The 14271-nt window shown below is 42.4% G+C and overlaps 1 protein-coding gene across 1 annotated transcript in view; it reads left to right on the top strand.

Annotated features, from left to right (window-relative positions):
- Positions 1–2987: 2987 nt before the first annotated feature.
- The window catches only part of myo10l1 (myosin X, like 1), a 135198-nt gene continuing 123914 nt past the window's right edge, over positions 2988–14271 (top strand). Inside the window, exon 1 of the mRNA XM_061896116.1 lies at positions 2988–3313. Within this exon, the coding sequence (XP_061752100.1) occupies positions 3293–3313 (21 nt within the window). The 5' untranslated portion in view covers positions 2988–3292. The remainder of the gene's footprint in view (positions 3314–14271) is intronic.

Raw genomic sequence — 14271 nt, 5'->3', positions numbered from 1 at the left:
GGAAGATGGGAGGCACATACATAATAAGTGTACAGAAGGCCCCATTTTTACCTCCAGGGCTCAAGGGAGGAGGAGGCTGAGCTTTCACAAAGCCGCACCCCAAAGAGGCCTCACCCTGCTGGGCCGACAGTGGCGGCTGCACCTGGCTCCTGCAGCCCGGCGCTCATAAAGGGAGCATTGGGGCGACAGACTTCGACCCACACCAAGTGCACACGGACTCATGAACACTCTGCACATTAACCATCTGTCTGCTTCTTTACTGCATTTGGACAAAGTCGTGTCTTTGGGGACCGTGTATGTTTTTTTAATGCCATGTCAAATTTGTCCTGTTGGAGTCACACAGTTTCATTTTTCACCCCACAGGGGGGGCGAGCTGCCAGTTGAGGGGGCGGAGCCTTTTTTCTGAGCGATCATTGAGAATAATTAGCCCTCCTGCGGACTGCTCGCTCCTTATGGCTGATTTAGACATCACTTCATGGCTGAAGTGGTCACTTTGTTGATGTTCTGTGGACACATGCACGCATCTTATTGCTGCTGTCATGGCGGTGTAGCCCTCAGTCTCCTCTTGGATAAAACCGAGAATTAAATACAGAAAAAAATAATTCCCTTCCATCAGCATTTTCCAGTATGTCTTCTGGAGAATGATGAATTCAGTGCGTATCTTGCTGCCCTCAGTCTCCTCTTGGATAAAACCGAGAATTAAATACAGAAAAAAATCATTCACTTCCATCAGTATTTTCCAGTGTGTCTTCTGGAGACTGATGAATTCAGTGCGTATCTTGCTGCCCTCAGTCTCCTCTTGGATGCAATTGGACTCAATACTAAGAAGAAAATACAGGCAACCCCTGTTTTTCTCCATTGGTTTATGTTTGTTAGTCTTTTTATTTCCAACTGATGAATTTGATAAACACAACTGGCCTGTTTTTTTGTCGTTTTCATTCTCCTTTTAGATTTAATTCATAAATTGTGTCTTCTTATGCTAAGAAGTACAGTGGGGCAAAAAAGTATTTAGTCAGCCACCGATTGTGCAAGTTGTCCCCCTTAAAATGATGACGGAGGTCTGTAATTTTCATCATAGGTACACTTCAACTGTGAGAGACAGAATGTGAAAAAAAAAATCCAGGAATTCACATTGTAGGAATTTTAAAGAATTTATTTGTAAATTATGGTGGAAAATAAGTATTTGGTCAACCATTCGAAGCTCTCACTGATGGAAGGAGCCATAGCACACATCCCTTTTACATGTGTGTAAGAGGGAACCATCAAACATGAAAGAAAACAAAGGACATTAAAGACATTAAAAGAGCAGAGCTGATGCAACCAGCCACTTCTACATACAGCTATGAAAAAAAAACTAAAATAAACATGTACACTGTGGTGGCCTCTGCGGTGTTCCACGCCATCGTCTGCTGGGGTGGAGCAGACCCAACAAAGCAATCAAGAGATCCGACCCCACTCTCGGCTACCAACCAACTCTCGGCCAGTGTCCAGTCCGCATGGATGAGCGAGGATACGTCCAAGGAGACCAAGGTGTCCGATACCTGATCATTCAGCCAAGACACTGTGAAGACTGTCCGTTCCGGCGCTCAGCGCCAGCTCCGCAGCCCTGTCTCTTCATCTGCATCTCCTCCGGTCTCTCCAAAAATACTCTGGTGTGGCAGTGACCCAGCAGCTGGGAGGCAGATCCTGAGTCCATATAATAACTTGGAGTAAATAATAAAGATAAATAACCAATTACAAAAAAAAAAAAATAATAATAAATGGGGCAGCACTGTGGTGGAGGGGTTAGTGCATCTGCCTCAAAATACAAAGGTCCTGAGTAGTCCTGGGTTCAATCCCTGGCTCGGTATCTTTCTGTGTGGAGTTTGCATGTTCTCCCCATGACTGCGTGGGTTCCCTCCGGGTACTCCGGCTTCCTCCCACTTCCAAAGACATGCACTTGGGGATAGGTTGATTGGCAACACTAAATTGGCCCTAGTGTGTGAATGTGAGTGTGAATGTTGTCTGTCTATCTGTGTTGGCCCTGCGATGAGGTGGCGACTTGTCCAGGGCGTACCCCTCCTTCCGCCCGAATGCAGCTGACATTGGCTCCAGCAACCCCCCGCGACCCCAAAAGGGGACAAGTGTTAGAAAATGGATCTTCTTCTGCTTATCTGAAGTCGGGTCGCGGGGGCAGCAGCATAAGCAGGGAAGCCTATACTTCCCACTCCCCAGCCACTTCGTCCAACTCCTCCCGGAGGATCCTGAGGCGTTCCCAGGACAGCCTGGAGACATAGTCTTCCTAACGTGTCCTGGGTCTTCCCAGCGGCCTCCTACCGGTCGGACGTGCTTAAAACACCTCCCTAGGGAGGCGTTCGGGTGGCATCCTGACCAGATGCTCGAACCCCCTCATCTGGCTCCTCTCGATGTGGAGGAGCAGCGGCTTTACTTTGAGTTCCTCCCGGATGGCAGAGCTTCTCACCCTATCTCTAAGGGAGAGCCCCGCCACACGGCGGAGGAAACTCATTTTGGCCGCTTGTACCCGTGATCTTATCCTTTCGGTCATGACCCAAAGCTCATGACCATAGGTGAGGATGGATAAATGCTTACTTGTTTTTATTTACATATGCGGTCCTCTCCAAGGTTTCTCATAGTCATCATTGTCACCGACGTCCCACTGGGTGTGAATTCTCCCTGCCCTTATGTGGGTTCTACCGAGGATGTCGTTGTGGTTTGTGTTGTGGTTTGTGCAACCCTTTGAGACACTTGTGATTTAGGGCTATATAAATAATCATTGACTGATTGATTGATATCTAGAAAGGGTGGTCCTAAACAGGTAGGCATTTTTTGGAGGTCTCAAGAAGGTAACAAATACAAGAATGTGTGTGTGTGTGTGTGTGTGTGTGTGTGTGTGTGTGTGTGTGTGTGGGTGTGTGTGTGTGTGCGTGTGTGTGTGTGTATGCATCCCGTCCCATCCTCCAACGGCGTGCACGGAGCAGCAACAGCGTCCAGCTCGTCCTCAACCATCACAGACACGGAACCACCAAAAAAGCAGCCAATCGTGGACATTTTTTCGCCCCTTGCCCCCCCTCCTTCCGTGGATTTGTGGCTCACATGTGGCATTTAGCCCAGTCACTTGGAGGAGGAGGAGGAGGAGGACGAAGATGAGGCTGATGACGGCGCTGTGAATGGGACGCGGCAGCGGCACATTCGGGCTAAAACACGCCGACGTTTGCGCACCGGCGACCGGAGCCAGCGTGTGCGCTCTGCCGGGGCCCGGCGCGCGTCTTCTGGGGCGGACAGACCGAGCGGCATGGAGGCGTTCTTCACGGAGGTATGTCATTATGAAGGTTGGGGGACACGTTCGGGATGCATCTTGCACACTGGATGCTTTTTTTTCTTCTTCTTTTTCTTCATTTTGACTTCACGCCCATATAGCAGGTGTCGTGCCTCCATGCATGTGGCTATTTTTATTTTTAGACAGTAAAAGCATGCAAACTATGCTGCTTTTTATGGCCGCTGCAGCATGGAGGCCTGTCTGCCGGCTTTGTGGATTATTCCTCGCCGCAGATCAAATTGGCCAAACGGGAGCTGTCACAATTTCACCTCCATAAAGCTGCCATGGACTCGGCCTGCAGCATCATCCATGCTATGTTTCCTCACAGCTGTCTTGAGTGTGTGCTTGCTTATTTTCTATGCTTTAAAACATTTTTTTAGTGCACTATGGGGTGGATGCATTGCATTTGGGTGGGTATGTGCACAGCTGGGGGAGGGAAGTGGGTGAGGAAGGAGGGGACAGGGGGATGTGCTGAAGGAGAGGTGAGATTGCAAGAAAGGGGCCCGTTATCATCTTCATCGTCCGACCTTGCGGGGGCCACAGGTGTTGTTTGGATTGCCTTTGAGCAGGAATAAACATCAGAACCGACTTTTATGAACAGTTTGTTTTTGGAACTAAACAATTGAATTCCACTTGCATTGGGACCACTGGCGTAGCGTCCAGCGACATCCGCTGAGTGGAAGACTATCTGAAATGAGATAAAGTGAGGACAGCAAGGCCTTCACTGCTGGCAAAACATAAATAAAGCTAAATTACCAATAATTTTAATCTCTGCATTTGACCCATCACCCTTGATCACCCCCTGGGAGGTGAGGGGAGCAGTGAGCAGCAGCGGTGGCCGCGCCCAGGAGTCATTTATGGTGATTTTTAACCCCCAATTCCCACCCTTGATGCTGAGTGCCAAACAGGGAGGTAATGGGTCCCAATTTTCATAGTCTTTGGTATGACTCGGCCTGGGTTTGAACTCACAACCTAACACTCTAACCACTAGGCCAGGGGTAGGGAACCTATGGCTCTAGAGCCAGATGTGGCTCTTTTGATGACTGCATCTGGCTCTCAGATAAATCTTAGCTGACATTGCTCAACGCGATAATTATGAATAATTTCGCTGGTAATCACAGTGCTAAAAATAACGTGCAAAATATAAAACATTCTCATGAATTTATATCCATCCATCCGTTTTCTACCGCACCTGTTCAAGAAGTTGCATTAATGGTAAGAAGTATTTTATGTCACGATGGGGGTCGTTCTCCCAGGAAGGCAGACAGACTACTCGGGACATGGCATTTAGGTAAAAACATGATTTAGTCTTAACTAAAAAAATATACAAACAAAAATCGCTCACAGCGGAGGCACAACTTGGGCTAAAGAACAAAGCGAACGCATAAACAGACTAAGAACATAAATCAAACAAAACTTACTTGGCATGGCATGAAGCACGAAACTATGGCAAGGCATGAAACAAGTCAGCACAGGGCGACTGACTGGCAAAGACAAGCTTAAATACTGCCTCTGATTAGTGGCCGGGAAGCAGGTGAGCGGGCGTTTTGTCCACCAGAGACAGGTGGACAAAATGAGTAACCAAGGAAACCAGACAAGGGAGTGGAAAAAAACAGGGAACTTAAAGAGTCCAAAGGACAAACAGCACATGGCCAAACAAAAACATGATCAACAGATATGACATTTTATTTATTATTGGTTAGCTTCAGAATAACAATGTTATTAAAAAGAAGAAGAGACTTATTATACTCTAAAAATGTTGGTCTTACTTAAAAATGCACGCATTTAGTTGTATTCAGTTTTAAAAAATATGATATGAAATATTTGGCTTTCATGGCTCTCTCAGCCAAAAAGGTTCCCGACCCCTGCACTAGGCCAATCACGGTCATTAAAGGCCTACTGAAATGAGATTTTCTTATTCAAACGGGGATAGCAGGTCCGTTCTATGTGTCATACTTCATCATTTTGCGATATTGCCATTTTTTGCTGAAAGGATTTAGTAGAGAACATCGACGGTAAAGTTCGCAACTTTTGGTCGCTAATAAAAAAAGCCTTGCCTTTACCGGAAGTAGCAGACGATGACGTCACCGGTGTGAGGGCTCCTCACATCCTCACATTGTTTATAATGTGAGCCTCCAGCAGCAAGAGCTATTCGGACCGAGAAAGCGACAATTTCCCCATTAAATAGAGCAAGGATGAAAGATTCGTGGATGAGGAAATTTAGAGTGAAGGACTAGGAAAAAAAAGGCAATTGCATTGGGAGCAATTACGATGTTTTTAGACACATTTATTAGGATAATTCTGGGAAATCCCTTATCTTTCTATTGTGTTGCTAGTGTTTTAGTGAGTTAAATAGTACCTGATAGTCAGAGGGGTGTGTCCACGGGTGTGTTGACACCAGTCTCTGAGAGAAGTCACGAAGCTGCAGCAGGACAGAAGCTCCGCTGATCTCCGGGAAGAGGCGACTTTTTACCACAATTTTCTCACCGAAACCTGCAGGTTGACAAGTGGTCGGGATCCATGTTCGCTTGACCGCTCTGATCCATAGTAAAGCTTCACATCCGGGAATTTTAAACAAGGAAACACCGCGTGTTTGTGTGGCTAAAGGCTAAAGCTTCCCACCTCCATCTTTCTACTTTGACTTCTTCATTATTATTTGAACAAATTGCAAAAGATTCAGCAACACAGATGTCCAGAATACTGTGTAATTATGCAATGAAAAGAGACGACTTTTAGCCGCTAATATGTCCCTTCCAACCAATAACGTCACAAACACGCGTCATCATACTCGTCATCATTCCGCAACGTTTTCAACAGGAAACTCCGCGGGAAATTTAAAATTGTAATTTAGTAAACTAAAAAGGCCGTATTGGCATGTGTTGCAATGTTAATATTTCATCATTGATATATAAACTATCAGACTGCGAGGTGGGTAGTAGTGGGTTTCAGTAGGCCTTTAATTTATAAAAGTGCAATTTATTTTCAATAGACTTTCCATACATATATAAAATTATTTATCATATTCTCTTCATATTATATTAGGCTCCAGTGTCTGCCCTCAGATTGGTAGGTTGTGAGTTCAAACCCTGGCCGAGTCATACCAAAGGCTATAAAAAAAATTGGGACCCATTACCTCCCTGCTTGGCACTCAGCATCAAGGGTAGGAATTGGGGTTTGAATCACCAAAAATTATTACTGGGCTCGGTCACCGCTGGTGCCCACTTCTCCCCTCACCTCCCATGGGATGAACAAGGGGATGGATCAAATGCAGAGGACACATTTCACCACACCTAGTGTGTGTGTGACAATCATAGGCACTTGAACTTTAAATTGGAGCTTTTATCCAATCAGAATTCCAGCAAGCTTGTTGCCAACGCTGCATGAATTCTGCCGGAGGCCTTCTGACCCAACGCTAGCGGCGGCTGTGCAGTTTACTCAGTTGCAATAGCCGATCAGATCACAAGTTGTTAACAGTAGCCTTACGTTGAACGTGACTGTGATTAGATACTCACTTGTCACTCACAGGTATCCAAAAACAAGTTGTGATTTACAAAAGCAGAAAGTTGCACCCGAGCCATACCCGGCCAGCGGAGAAATAAGCGGTACTTGCTTTTTTTTAACCAACAAAGTAGCAGAGCAAAACGTGGATTAGGCACATATAATGTCACTTCCACTCAAATCAACCAACTACAAGTTGTGAGTTCAAATATATATATTTTTTTACAATTATTTTACTTTTGACAGTACCAGGTCCGATGCGAGTTTATTGATTTTTAAATGCGCCAAACAATAGTGATTTTTGTACACTAGTGACAAATTGAGCTGTTTCAATGCCCAGCAGTGTGCGAGTGGGTTTCTGTAGAGTATTTCTCCAGCTGTGGTCAAGTGGTGACATAAATGATGGTTTGAATTGCCATCGAGCATCGAAGAAAAATGACGGAACATACTTTTTGTCACTTGTTTCTACAACAATTGTATTCTCAGTAAGTGCATATAAAATGTCCATAACGAAAGACAGGGTATTTTATTTGAGATTGTACAGCAGAGTTACTCTTAGGCCAGGGGTGTCAAAGGTACGGCCCGCGGGCCGGATCAGGCCCACAAACATGTATTTTTGAACAAAAGAACCTGCAGTTCTAAATGTGTCCACTGGAGGTCGCAAAAGCACATCTTTGTATTCCCTGACTTTAGAGGGGGTGGAGCTATGCGCCCTTGTGTCAATACTTCATACATACTTACGTTTATACCCATTTATACCTTCCAAAATGCTTTTGATTATCTGTACATTTCATGTCATACTTAAAACTGGAAGGCCTATTTGACTAATCACATAATTTATTCAGAAAGTATACATGACCAAAAATAAAGATAGACTGTTAACCGCAATATATCGGTATAAAAAACAACAACATGATTTTTACATTTTCAGAAAGTGTTTGGTCAATTTTTAAACAAAGAAAACAATCTGAAAGTTGTCTTTATTTTTAAGTTATCATGCCATGATTTTACCACTTATGAACAGATATTCCTCCTTGTGGCCCCTGAGCAAAAATTAGGTCCACAGCCCTGTCTTAGCCCCTTTCTGCTCCGTCACCGATAAAAATATATAATAGCAAATTTGAGTACCAGTCATTGTCCCCCTGTAAAAATGATGCTGGGTTTGAATCCTGGCCTGAGTTATGTCAGGAAGATAGATAGATAGATAGATAGATAGATAGATGGATAGATAGATAGATAGATAGATAGATAGATAGATAGATAGATAGATAGATAGATAGATAGATAGATAGTACTTTATTGATTCCTTCAGGAGAGTTCCTTCAGGAAAATTAAAATTCCAGCAGCAGTGTACAGAGTTGAGATCAATTTAAAGAAAAAAGTAAAAAGTAAATAATGGGGTTTAAAAGGAAACAAAATAGAGAAATATTACAAAAAGAATAAAAACAATGGGAATAACAATGTAACAGTAAAATAAGAATATAACAAGACAAAGTAGGCAGTAGTGACCATGTTATGAAAACGTTTGCGAATGTATGATTTATTATGTTAAATGTGTTCATTTGCACAAAAAAATATTAAACAATTTAATTCCAATTGAGTACGTTTAGTGCAAAACATGCATCAAAATAAATTAAAAGTATGTTATCGCCATTTCTTTTCAATGCGGATCACAAATGCCAATCCACTCTGGCTGACACTTATTTATTTTGAAGCATGTAGCTAGCAGCTAATTAAGTCTCTCACCTAAGCTATTGATAATCACCTCCATTACGGAAAATAATTGCATTTACAAGTGTCTTAAGTACCGCTATCACTGGAGGACGAGGTAAAACATGTTACACTTCAAGAGCGAGACACGACCAGACAATGCTAATAGCTAAGTGAAGTGAAGTGAATTATATTTATATAGCGCTTTTTCTCTAGTGACTCAAAGCGTTTTACATTGTGAAACCCAATATCTAAGTTACATTTAAACCAGTGTGGGTGGCACTGGGAGCAGGTGGGTAAAGCGTCTTGCCCAAGGACACAACGGCAGTGACTAGGATGGCGGAAGCGGGGATCGAACCTGGAACCCTCAAGTTGCTGGCAAGGCCACTTTACCAACCGAGATATACCATTAATCGCTAAGCTAGCTTTTCACAACACCCAAGGATCAGTGTTTTATAAAATTTAAGAAGTGTAGATGGAAAGAAAGTAAGCAGCTATTATGAAGTCATGGACGAACAGAAGTTAGAGAGAGTATAATGTAAAAGATGTTGTATGTAAGAGGATGGCGGATCGATCCACACTTTGGTAATGTTGATACAGAGGGCAGTATCAGTATATGATCAAAACGAGAGTGATTAGATCGATATTTTTCACAAAATCTGCTTGCAGTTGTGTTTGTTAATGTTTACAAACTTAGGGAATTACACTATGGACACAGGAGGACTTTGAAGGCAAAAAAACAGGATTTAAAAGAGTAGTATTAGTTAAAAAAAGTCCGATAATGGCTTTTTTGCATCCGATATTGTCCAATTCTTAATTACTGATTACGATATCAACCGATACCGATATATACAGTCGTGGAATTAACACTTTATTATGCCTAATTTTGTTGTGATGCCCCGCTGGATGCATTAAACAATGTAACAAGATTTTCCAAAATAAATCAACTCAAGTTATGGCACTGCCGTATTTATTATTAAAGTCACAAAGTGCATTATTTTTTTTAACATGCCTCAAAACAGCAGCTTGGAATTTGGGACATGCTCTCCCTGAGAGAGCATGAGGAGGTTGAGGGGGTGTATATTGTAGCGTCCCGGAAGAGTTAGTGCTGCAAGGGGTTCAGGGTATTTGTTCTGTTGTGTTTATGTTGTGTTACGGTACGGATGTTCTCCCGAAATGTGTTTGGCATTCTTGTTTGGTGTGGGTTCACAGTGTGGCGCATATTTGTAACAGTGGCAAAGTTGTTTATACGGCCACCCTCAGTGTGACCTGTATGGATGTTGACCAAGTATGATTTGCATTCACTTGTGTGTGAAAAGCCGTAGATGTCATGTGACTGGGCTGGTACGTAAAAGCAGTGCCTTTAAGGTTTATTGATGGTCTGTACTTCTCGATACGTCCGTGGACACATCAGCGTTTTACAAAGTCTTAAATTTTACTTTTTGAAACCGATCCCGATAATTTCCGATATTACATTTTAAAGCATTTATCGGCCGATAATATCGGCAGCCCGATATTATCGGACATCCCTAGTAGTAGTGTTTACTTTTGTTTAGTTACTGTTTATGTAAATCGTGTGGGGTGGGGTTCTCCTGAGGCTGATAAATTGTCTGGAGCCCGGTATACAGGTTTGAGGAAGTCTTTCTCAGCATATACACCAGGGTGCAGGACTTTTCAGTCAGCCGTGTCCGTGCTTCTGCTCCGAGCCGCCGTCTCACCTGTGATGGGGTCGGCCGCTGCTGATAAATGCGACAGGTGATTAGATAATCAGTCCCAGCTGGGCAATCTACTCACCTGTCAGCTGGGCTTCGAAGCCCGGCCATACACGCTCCATTCCCGCAGGAGGCGCGCCGACCACGCCCCCCTCCACAATGTACTATTGACTTTGTTTTGATTTAAAAAAATTAAATATAAACTCGTTTGAACATTGTTTGGAGATTGTTAAACTGTCACTCAGCATAAATACATAGAGAAATGCACAGTTGATGCATTTGATCGGTATTGGTATGGCCAATTTCACCTATGGATGATCGTATCGGAATGGGTAGCATAAAACCGTAGATCGGAACATGTGTGTTATTCTGGTTATCCGTTGAATTAGGTGATAATATGGACAAGCAGATATTATTAGAGTGATGGTCTCAATCCAGTATCTACTTGATAGGATGTATGTTTCAGTTCTGGAATAGTTTATTTCTTGACCAAATACGATTTGTCATGTATTTGTCATTTGTCATGTATGCCGATCAGCAGGTTGTCGCCGTGGGTTACATGCGTAACATGTGTTAGTAACATCTCCTCAAAGCAACAGTGGAAGGTTGCACATTTCCCCCCTCCATTTTAACATAATGATTATCAGCCATCAGACCCAATGACTGAAAGCTCATGCTAGAGCTCTAGAACCGCATGTCTTTAGCACCGCCCTAGTGGCTCCCTGGAACATTTTAAAAAATGTATGAAAATGGAAAAAGATGGGGGGAAAAAAAACATATTTTTGTTTTAATATGGTTTCTGGTGGAGGATAACATGACAAAAACCCGCATAATTGTTAGAAATCCCACTGTTTATATTAAACATGCTTCTCTGATGAGAGTATTTGGCGAGCGCCGTTTTGTCCTACTAATTTTGGCGGTCCTTGAACTCACCGTGGTTTGTTTACATTTAACTTTCCTCAATGATGCCACAAAAAGACGTATTTTTTGCCATTCATTTTTTTTGTCTCATTTTTGGCCACCAAACTTTTTATGCTGTGCATTAATGCACAAAGGTGAGCTTTGTTGATGTTTTTGACTCGTATGGAGTGCTTTTGATTGATTGATTGATTGATTGAAACTTTTATTAGTAGTTTGCACAGTACAGTACATATTCCGTACAATTGACCACTAAATGGTAGCACCCGAATAAGTTTTTCAAGTTGTTTAAATCATGTAAATCAATTCATGGTACAAATATATACTAATCAAGAATATTTGGTCACTGGTCAACTGCAAGCTAATTGGTGCTAACATGCTATTTAGGCTAACTTTACGTACGTATTGCATCATCATGCCTCACTTGTAGGTATATTTGAGCTCATTTAATTTCCTATGTCGTTTGTGTATTTAATTTATATCTGCATTTCTCATGACATATCTCTATGCAATATTACCTTCATTTCTGATTGATTGAAACCTTTATTAGTAGATTGCACAGTACAGTACATATTCCGTACAATTGACCACTAAATGGTAACACCCCAATACGTTTTTCAACTTGTTAAGTCGGGGTCCACGTTAATCAATCCATGGTAAGTCGGTTGTTACATGGTAAGTAATTGTTTGTGCCGTTATAGACCACAGCAAACGTAACCGAGCTTGCATAGATTGCTATGAATCCATTCGTTGAAGACAGCTTGCCATTTCCTTTAACTTGGACACACAAGTCTATACTTTTGGCCATTCTAAGACAGTCATTTAGAGGAGTTCTCTCACCCTTTGGGAAGCCTGTGTTTTATTAATATTTTCCAATGTAAAAATGGGTCAAATAAATGTTAAATTTCAACATTTCTGTCAACGAAGATTTGTGTCAGCTTGCGAAACAAAGTCTTTTTGATAGTAGGCTTATATAGCTAATATAGACACTTACAGTACATCATGTGTTGTCTTCATTATAAGACTTATATAAGGCTTTTCATTTTTTCTGGCTCAAGACAGATTATTTTTTTATATTTTTGGTCCCATATGGGTCTTTCAACATTTTGGGTTGCCCACCCGAGCAATAAAAATGGACTCTGGTGAGTCTTGCATACGCAAGGTGGGATAGCCACAAGCATAACTCCTGTCAAGAGGTATTTGTGTGTACGTGTGTGTGTGTTTGTGAGTGTGTCCAATATCCACTTTTTAGCCTCATTCCTGTGCATCTCCATCCTTCCCTATTTTCGTGAGAGTCAACAGCTGACCTCTTACTCCTTCTCTATTTCAACCCATGCAGAATGATAGCTGGCCAAGCAGCGGCCGAGCATGAAATGTCAGGTGGCATTAGACGACTACGCTGCAACCTCCTTCCTATTCCAAAACGAGATGCTTTGGGAGTAAAGTACGACTCACTTGAACTAGATTCCTACAATGAAAATGCTCCATATACAAAACCCAAAACCTGTGAAGTCTGGCAGGTTTTGTAATCCGTAAATCAAAACAGACTACAATGATTTGCAAATCCCTTTCAATTTATATTCAATGGAATAGACTGCAAAGGCGAGATATTTGATGTTCGAACTGAGAATTTAATGGCAGCAACACATTGCAAAAAATGTTGGCACAGGGGCATTTTTACCAGTGTGTTACATGGCCTTTCCTTTTAACAACACTCAGTAAACGTTCGGTAACTAAGGAGAGTAATTTATGAAGCTTTTCAGGTGGAATTCTGTCCCATTCTTACTTGATGTACAGCTTAAGTTGTTCAACAGTCCGGGGTCTCTGTTGTGGTATTTTAGGCTTCATAATGCGTCACACATTTTCAATGGGAGACAGGTCTGGACTACAGGCAGGCCAGTCTAGTACACACACTCTTTTGCTATGAAGCCACGCTGTTGTAACATGTGGCTTGGCATTGTCTTGCTGAAATAAGCAGGGGCGTTCATCAAAAAGACGTTGCTTGGATGGCAACATATTTTGCTCTAAAATGTACCTTTCAGCATTAATGGTGCCTTCACAGATGTGCAAGTTATCCATGCTGGTTTTTCAACTTTGCACCTATAACAATTCCTCTTTGTTCCGGAGGACACAATGTCCACAGTTTCTAAAAACGATTTGAGATGTGGACTAGTCAGACCACAGAACACTTTTCAAATTTGCATCAGTTCATTTTCGATGACCTCAGGCCCAGCGAAGCCGGCAGCGTTTCTGGGTGTTGTTGATAAATGGCTTTCGCTTTGCGTAGTAGAGTTTTAACTTGCACTTACAGATGTAGCGACGGAATGTAGTAACTGAAAATGGTTTTCTGAAGTGTTCCTGAGCCCATGTGGTTATGTCCTTTACACACTGATGTCGCTTTTTGATGCAGTACCACCTGAGGGATCAAAGGTCCGTAATATCATCACTTAAATGCAGTGATTTCTCCAGATTCTCTGAACCTTTTGATGATATTACGGACCGTAGATGGTAAAATGCCTAAATTCCTTGGAATAGCTGGTTGAGAAATGTTGTTCTTAAACTGTTGGACAATTTGCTCACGAATTTGTTCACAAAGTGTTGACCCTCGCCCCAACCCTGTTTGTGAATGACGGAGCATTTCATGGAAGCTGCTTTTATACCCAATCATGGCACCCACCTGTTCCCAATTAACCTCTTTTGGGGGCGCCAAGCCCCAATTAAACTGACTCAATAGGTGGTGAGTTTTTCACGATACGAGGCGCGTCACAGAACCAATTAAACTCACAACCTAAGGTACTGCTGTACTTTCAGTCTTTTTATTCAATTCTATTTTTACAATCCTTCCGGGATCTCCCATGAAAAATATCAGGAAGACCTTTGGAAGTCTTTTCAAAGCAGAACAAGACAACGAGAAGTGTAAAATATTGTTTTTTTTAAATGTGTGACCTTTTTTTAACACTTTTATCGGGTCCCCAATTATCGGATTTTTTTTTTTAAAGCTGTCATGTAAACATCTGCGGTCCTTTCCAAGATTTCTCATTGTAATCCTATTGGGTTTAGATTTTCCTTGCCGTGATGTGGGATCTGAACCGAGCAGGTCCTTGTGGCTTGTGCAGC

The sequence above is a fragment of the Nerophis ophidion genome, linkage group LG03 (assembly GCF_033978795.1).
Source record: "Nerophis ophidion isolate RoL-2023_Sa linkage group LG03, RoL_Noph_v1.0, whole genome shotgun sequence".
NCBI lineage: Eukaryota > Metazoa > Chordata > Actinopteri > Syngnathiformes > Syngnathidae > Nerophis > Nerophis ophidion.
This window is presented reverse-complemented; position numbering and strand designations above follow the sequence as displayed.